The sequence below is a fragment of the Lipotes vexillifer genome, unplaced genomic scaffold (assembly GCF_000442215.2).
Source record: "Lipotes vexillifer unplaced genomic scaffold, Lipotes_vexillifer_v1.1 scaffold137, whole genome shotgun sequence".
Lineage (NCBI taxonomy): Eukaryota > Metazoa > Chordata > Mammalia > Artiodactyla > Lipotidae > Lipotes > Lipotes vexillifer.
The window spans coordinates 3,603,620-3,611,744 of record NW_006775780.1 but is presented as its reverse complement, the minus strand read 5'-3'; the positions used below and the strand labels follow the sequence as shown (position 1 = coordinate 3,611,744).

The window sequence follows — 8,125 nt, the reverse complement described above, 5'->3', positions numbered from 1 at the left end:
GAAAGCCGCCATCGAAGCGGAAACTTTGCTGGAACTTTGCTCATCCTAAGTGGCAAACCTCTGCAGGCCATTGGGACTTTTTTTTTTTTTCCTTTAAAGGTAACTGGTTTTTAGCCGCACACTTGCTCACTTTGGGGTCGACAGGTGTATGCTGTTCGGAAATGTGGGAAACCCACAATCTGGTTCCTTGGGCTCTTTGCTACCTAAGAAATATTACCAAATAAGTTAACTTTGACTCACTGACCCCCCTCAGATCAGCCAATAAAATGAAGCTGTTACACCACAACTTGTTCAAGGGGAGGTGTCGTTAATTTACTTAAAAATGATGTCAGGTGGCAACTGAGCAAAAAACCGGCTTCCAGAACACTTAATTCGGTTTAACAAGGAGGAAAAACCTCGTAATTAATGGAAGAGCTTGTACTTTAGTACTTCGGTGAAGCTGTTCTCAAAGTTTGCTGTACCTAAACCAGGGAGGATTGGGGGAGGAGGGGACAGCTTGTTGAAAATACAGGTTCCCAGGCCCCACTTACGAATCATGGGCCAGGCCTGGGACTCTGTATTTAAGAGAACCCCCGCCCCAGCTTACAAGTTCCGCTTCTGCTCATCACCCAGTCTCACTGGGCTTTCAGTCAAGATATAACCCCCTAACTCCACATTACATAAGTCTAGAATCCCAGGACAGTGTCCCATGCTAAAGCAACCAACTTTGAGCTGATGCTTTCCCGGAGTTTCATGGTATATATATATGTTCTAATGCTGGAGTTCTAGTTAGCCATGTTTCTGGACAGAAAATTCTTCCTTTTCCAGGGCCTGCTTACAGAGGGCACAGAACATTCCCAGGGGATAGGGACGGTTCTAAGTCCCTTCTTTTGCACATTCCTGCCCCCAGGATAACCAGGGCCTGGAGAAAGGGGACCACCTCCCTTAACGACGAAGGTCGTGGCTTTGAGCCCTGTCCAGATGAGACCATCTCATCCTTTCCACTACCCAGTGTGTCCTGCATAGAAGGCTCCTTAAAATAACAATCACAAGATCACTTCCCTCCTGGAATAAAGAATTGCAGAGGCTCATTAAACTTTTTTCTTGGCACACAAGCCTTTGGCAACTCCCCAGGGAATTCTGGGTCCTGCAGAATCCAAGTTTACAAACCACCAGGGCAAGGTAGCATTTGAACTCAGACTGTCCTGCTCGTCGGGTCTGTACCGGGAAAGCACTGCTCCCTCCCTCTGACCCGAGCCCTGCAGAGCAGTGATACCGCCCGTTCCAGGACAGGGAGACATCGTGGAAACCCAGACCCGTCACAGTCCAGGTCCTTCGCGCTCCCTCCCCAAGCCAAAACCCTGTCCCGGACTGATTCCCCTGATGGCCTCCGCTCGTGCACAAGGAACCAGGGACACTTCAACCCGCCATCCATTCTTAACCAAGATGCCCATCGGGACACACCTCCTAGCCTGCTAGAAAGAGAAGCTTCCCAAGAATGAAGAAAGATAAACATCCCCGTAGCTTTTCCTCCGCTCAGTTTGTCACTCCAGCTGGAGTTATACTATGAAGACTGGAGGGGGTTGACAGCCTGGGTGTCACAGCTCCGAGGAGGGTAAGCTATAGCTTCCTAACCAGAGGAGGGAACTCCTGGCAACTCCTCAAAGCTGCTGGAAGCTGTCCACGTGCCTATCACTGGTGGTTCATCCCTCAGTGCCGAGATGCCAGAGGCAAAGCTTCCCCCACTCCACCCCACCCCGCCATGTGGGGCAGGCTTGTTGGCCTCTGGGCCCAGCAGCCATGAGCAACAACCACAGCTCACCTGCCCTTTACAGGTAGGAGCAGCCCGGCTCTGGCACCCCAAGGGTGCACGGGAGGCCAGCCACTCACGCACTCCCTAGGAGCAAGGTGGTGAGGGGCAGAAGTGCCCTCACCCCAGAAGCTTGTAACCACCACCTCCTGCAGAGACCAGCCCAGAGGCACAAGGTGCACAAAAGCCACAAGGGTGTGGTCTGCAGTGACTGGCAGGACATCCACATTCATCCAAACAGCCAGGGGAAAAAAAAAGAGAAAGCATCCAGTCTCCCTCCTAGTCCCCCAGCACCAATTCCAAGCTATTTAAAACCCTTTTACTGCGGTGGGCGTTCCCCCCACCCCCCACAAGTGCTCAAAACAATTCAGTCCACACTGCAGGCCATTAATCCAGTGGTGTTTATTCAAGCAGTATTCACACTTGCTGTCGAATAACAAGGGCATCTAGGCCCCCAAGACGGGGCTCACAGCTCCAGCTTCACAGCAGCCCCTCGGGGTTTTGAGAATGTTATGGCTGAAAAGGCTTTCCGTTATTGATGGGGGCCGCTGTCAAGCACAGCCTACTTCTCACACCCCAGTCACCAGGACAGACCCAGGGCGGTGGCAAAGGCACAAGGCAGAGCCAGGCAGAACTACGTAAGCTCAGAAGAGGCCACACTGGTCCGTGTTTTCGTACAAAAACATTTAATAAATATGACTTTTCAAAATTTATTGCCAGGAACAACACATCAAAGATGTATGTTTATGTTCGTATAACACTAAGAGGGCAATACAAAGGATCTTCACGGTCTTAACGGTGAAACAACAAAGTCAGTTTTTAATAAGTCTTTTTGATCTTAAATTTCGTCATAGCATTTTGATTTCCTCACTTAAGGCAGGCAGTGGACTCTGGCAAATCTACACAGTGACCTTTCTGGACATTTTACGGTTCAAGTATTCAACTAGCTTATGAGAATACTCCCTAAATGCAGTAGATAACAACAAAAAATCAAATCTACAAGTGGTTCAGTCTTACATTACGAATGGTGAAAAGAAATCAGAATTTACAAGATAAGATTGGTGTGCTTCCAACTTCACACAATTAATTTGATATCTTTAATGATCTTCAAGCACTCCCGTTTTGGCTACCTTTAGTCATAGCTTAGCTTGTTCCCTTAAACTGCTCGGTAGCAGATCACCTGCCTGTCTCTTTCAAGTCTAAAGCAAAACAAAAAAACAAACAAACAAACAAAAAAAAAACACTTGTTCTAGACTAAGTCTCAAACTGCCTCAGTCGGGGTTTTAAACATCTGACGTCGTACGAAAAAAAAAAAAAAAAAAAAAAACTCCACCAATATTCCAGGCACAGAAGGCCATCCTATTGTCTTAAACTATTTTCAAACACCTTAATTTTGGCTTATAGGCAACACGTAATAAGAAAATAGGTCAAAAAAATAAAGCCATACGCTTACAACGCTATCAAAAACCTTCAATTCTAAACACGTACATATAAATAAAAAGGAATGATGTCTTAAGGCTCTTGATTATTAAGTTAATAAATCAAATATACACAGTGATTAATAAAAAAGAATTATTTACAGAACTATACAAAATTCTACTTTTGACACATTTTTCCTCTTTAAATTCTTCATTTTACCAGCAACTGCTGACATCAAAGTCCCCCTCCCCCAACAACAAAATACAATAAAAAAAATAAATAATAAACTCATTTGTGATAGTTGCTGTGGTTCTGAGCTGCAAAGGCACTTTTCAAATACAGAACTACTTGGACGTCATCATAAAACCAATATACAAAAACAACTCAAGAGTCAATAAATATAAATAAAAACTATGATCCTAAGACTGCATCACCATCGGGACATCTGGCAGAAGTGGAGGCTGGAGGCCTCAGGGGGGCCGGGTGTTCTCCTGGGAGCCTGATCCGACGGGGCGGGGCCCCGGGGCCTGGTGTTTGCATAGCTGTGCGATGCAGTGCTGCCCAGCCAACCACAGAAACTACCATTGCCAGTGTAAGCCAGCTTGTCAGAACTTAAATTAACACAGGGGTTCTACGTCAAGGACAGCCTGGGACTGGAACACGACAGGACAGCTGCAGAAGCTTCAGGAACTCCGGGCGCCCTCAGACTCCGCCCGCCGTCTGCTATACGATGTACTCCATGCGGTTCAGGCTCTGCGCGCTCTCCAGGTCTCTGTTGTCCTGTTTGTTTGTCCAGTTCGGGTGTTTGACCGGCGTGCCGTGGGGGGGCTTCTCCTCTCTGTCGACCAGCGTGTACGTGGCCTGCCTGGCGAAGCGGGCTTTCTGCTGGTGCTTGTCCATGTCGTCCTCTTCCACCTCCGAGTTGTGTGTCCTTATTTTGGACATTTTGGAGTTCTTGTTCTCGTAGTCCTTGATGGGGACTGTGTTGGCCCCGTGCTTCTCGATGGGGTTCTTGATCTGGTTCAGCTGCTCCCGCACGTTGTTGGTGGTGCTCTCCTCAGAGGCCGAGCGCGCGTGGCTGCCGGGCTTCCGCCGCTTGCGCACGCACCAGTAGAAGGCGGTCACCAGGCAGCAGACCCAGGCCACGGTCAGGACCGAGCTCAGCAGGGGCACCAGGAAATCTGCAAGGCAGGGGTACCCCCATGAGCCCCGCGCCCACGGCTCCCCTGTCCTTGGTCCCTAAGAAGGGCGCATGGGGACGAGTCCCTTTCCCAACCACACATCGTCACCTCCCAGCATCCTCACAGATCCAGCATCCCTGGAGAGACCAGGCCGAGCAGCAGCCCGTAGAGGCTCCCGCCTCGGTGCGGAGCAGCATCTGGGCCGGTCACGGGGAGTCTGGCTACTTAGGCAGCTCATTAGAGGAGCCGGTTTTCAGAAGCATCAGCAAGAGGGTCCCGGCACGGACGGCTCAAATGCCCCCAGTGATCCTGCGCCCGGCAAGTCCCTTCACTAGAACGGTTATGCTCGGGGCATCCACAGGGGACTCTGGACATCCTGCAGGGCCATCAAGCCATCTATCAAACCCGTGTCTCAGTGCTTAGGACAGGCTGTCCCCCGATACCGGAGCACAGGACAGGCTCCGCACAGACACACGCTCAAGGCACAGCCATGCTCTTCCCGGGACCCAGAGACAACGCGTGCCTGGAAGGGCACCCACCTGCCGGAGCACAGTTTGCAGGCAGGGGAACAAGTCAGGGCCGCCTCTGCCCTTTGCCATGTGACCTTGGTCATGTCAGCCGGCCTCTGTTTTCTCAGTTAAAAACGGGGGGGGGTCCTTGAGTAGGGAACCGTCAAGTACTCCCCACCCTGGAGGTTTTACTGGACGCCGGTTGTATTGGTCTTATTTTCTTTTTTTGCGGTACGCGGGCCTCTCACTGTTGTGGCCTCTCCCGTTGCAGAGCACAGGCTCCGGACGCGCAGGCTCAGCGGCCATGGCTCACGGGCCCAGCCGCTCCACGGCATGCGGGATCCCCCCGGACCGGGGCACGAACCTGTGTCCCCTGCATCGGCAGGCGGACTCTTAACCACTGCGCCACCAGGGAAGCCCTATATTGGTCTTATTGATGAGATGGACGTGACAGTCCTCACAGAAAGGGACCACTGCCCCCATCCACCTACCTGTTCTGTTCTTGAGAGGACGCCTCTGAACTCTCACTTCCGCAACGGCGGCGATCAGTGAGCTGTTCCCTTCACGTTTACTAACAAGATCTATAATTTTGTCGGTGATTTCCTTGATTGGGTTTCCATCATCCCGGATGTCTTCAGCAGACTGGAAAAGGAAGACTCATCAGACCAGAGGGTCAGGGACACTCCACAGTCACCTTCATTCAAAATTACTTGACCACACGTGTATGTCAAGCTCTCCTTCAATGTATCTGCTCATCTGGACACTGGCTAAGTGAAGATTCTGAGCTACTTGGCAATCAAACAACTAAGCGTGCCTGGGTCTCATACTCACAATGGCCACGTGTATTTCATTGTTTGCAGAAGGGGAAGGCTCGCAAGCTATGTAGATTGAATATTCAGCAGAAACATTCTTCAAAATATTCAAATTCCGCAATTCGCTGCAAATATGCTCTGTGGTGAGACCCTAGAACGAGATTTTTAAATCCACACACATGTAAAAGAGTGGAAGGAAAAAAGGCTGCTGTTTGCTTGAAAGTGCAGCTATATTCAGAAGCTGAGCTCTGGTGTAAGACAAGAATCTAGGCTGAGGAGATGCGAGCTCGTGATACCCCTGCTTTTAGGGCAAGCAGACACACCCCACCTCTCCAAAGCCAGCAAGGTGTTCCGTACCGGCGACATCATCTCCTTGTTGAAGGTGAACGTGATGTTGGCACAGTTGTCCTGGTAGTAGGGGTCGGAGGCACACTTGGTCTTCACGGGCTGGAGGCTGGAGGACCGGCACTCACCCACACCAGTGCAGGGGCGCACGAAGCACTGGGCGTCCAGGATGGGGATGCAGCTCTGCCCGCTGGGGCACTCGCTGTGCCCTTTGTGCAGCGAGCAAGGGCGGGGGCCACACCACACCTGCAGAGACAGAGTAGAGCTCAGGAGACGCTCGTTGGCAGTTCCAGAACCAGAACGCCAGCGGCTGGGGCCACGCCTACCTTCGAGCAGGCGATCCTCCCGTCCAGGCACTGGCAGGTGTTGCAGTCATCGTCCCACTTGGCCCCATCAGGTATCACGCTCCCCACGGTGATGCAAGATCTCCCTGAAACTGAGGTGGAGACTCGTGAGTGGGAGGAGTTGCCTTTTCTGGAGACGGTTCTCCTGATTCTTCACTCCCTGCCCGTCGGGAAGTGATTACACCTGTTGCCCCTTGCCCCATGACAACACAGTTGCTCCCACGATGGGCAAGCGTCCCTCCCGACGCTTCCCTCCCCGGTAGCCTTTGCACCTGGCCACGTGACTGGCTTTGGTCAGTGCAGTGCGTTGGGATGCGATGTGAGCAGAGTCTCTCCTGGGTGAGCTTGGCCCCTTGAGAGCCTGCTGTTTGCCAGGGAAAGGACATGCCCTGGGTACAGTGCTGGTCCAAGGAGAATGGGGTGGCACACAGACCTGGGCACCCAAGCCGAGGCATCCATCGCTCTGCTCGTGCCTTTGTGCCCATGAGCAACACCAATACTTGTCATACGCACGGAGATCGGGGATGGTTGTCACACAGCACAGTTATGGCAACAGCTGGCTAAAACCAACAGCTACCCTGTTTTCACGGGACCCGCCCCCTCAGGTTTCCCCTTCCCCGTAGTCCCAAGTGGATGTCCCCTCCGTGTTCTCCCCGAGCATAGTGTCCACTCACGAACAGTCAAAACAGTGACTGCAGTGCCTGCTCAGCCCGCAGAACACACGGGCAGCTGGGCCCGGCTCACGTACCTTCCTGGCATTTAGCACCACTGTGCCCTGGGGGGCAGACACACCGGTACCCATTGATCTCATCCACACAGGTTGCCCCAAAGGCACAAGGTGAAGACTGGCATTCGTTGATGTCTAGGAAAAATGGAGTTCGAGCTTAGGCCCCAGTGGGAGGCAGCAATGTTTTTCTAAGTTTTTACTGACAAAACGTACAGATAAGCTTTCTAAGTATAAGCTTAACGCATTTTCATCACATGACCAGCACCCAAATAAAGAAACAGATCATCAGTACTCCCAAAGTCTCTAGTCACTGCCCTGCAAGGATCACGGCTAGCCTGATTTCTAACAGCTGAGAATCATATGGGGAAGCAGCAATTTTTAACTGAGGTTCCTTTTTCTCTGATAGTACAATTTAGAACAAGGGCCAGCAAAGATCTTGAAAAGGGTCAGCTAGTAGGTATTTTAGGCTTTGCAGGCCATGTAGTCTCCGTCACTACTGCTCAACTCTGCTGCAGCATGAAAGCAGCCCTAGACAGTACATCAACAAGGGTGTGGCTGTGTGTCAATAAAACTTTATTTTGGCCCCCAGGCCATAATTTGCTGACTCCCGATTCAGAAACATGAAACAGATACACAGTTCCCCCAGCTAGTAGTTCTTGAAGTCCCAGACCTGGGGACCTCAAGGACCAATAAAACTTTAAATACTTTAGGGACAAGAACACAAAGTAGTACAACTAATCTATCACCTTTTTTGGCGAAAGAAAGGGCATGTAAAAAAAAGTAGGGAAAAGGCTCAAAATAAAGAATAAACTGTGAACTTCCTGAAAAACTGCAGTGCCTGCCTCCATTTTGTTTAATCATTTCACCGGGGCCTGATCAAGCCCTGGAAACCGCAGCCCAGTCCCTTCTGTGGCCTTAGCTCTGTCCCCTACCAGCATGGCTGTGGCAACGTCCGCTTGCCCATAGTTTCATGTTAGTCACGGGGACAGGCACACTCTT

General features: G+C 51.1%; 1 protein-coding gene across 1 annotated transcript in view; it reads right to left on the bottom strand.

Annotated features, from left to right (window-relative positions):
* Positions 1 to 2,171: 2,171 nt before the first annotated feature.
* Positions 2,172 to 8,125, bottom strand: part of JAG1 (jagged canonical Notch ligand 1) — a 36,516-nt gene continuing 30,562 nt past the window's right edge. The window contains exons 21-26 of the mRNA XM_007450205.1: positions 7,148 to 7,261; positions 6,382 to 6,491; positions 6,068 to 6,301; positions 5,730 to 5,861; positions 5,390 to 5,540; positions 2,172 to 4,389 (exon numbers count right to left, since the gene is read on the bottom strand). Of these exons, the coding sequence (XP_007450267.1) occupies positions 3,932 to 4,389; positions 5,390 to 5,540; positions 5,730 to 5,861; positions 6,068 to 6,301; positions 6,382 to 6,491; positions 7,148 to 7,261 (1,199 nt within the window). The 3' untranslated portion in view covers positions 2,172 to 3,931. The remainder of the gene's footprint in view (positions 4,390 to 5,389; positions 5,541 to 5,729; positions 5,862 to 6,067; positions 6,302 to 6,381; positions 6,492 to 7,147; positions 7,262 to 8,125) is intronic.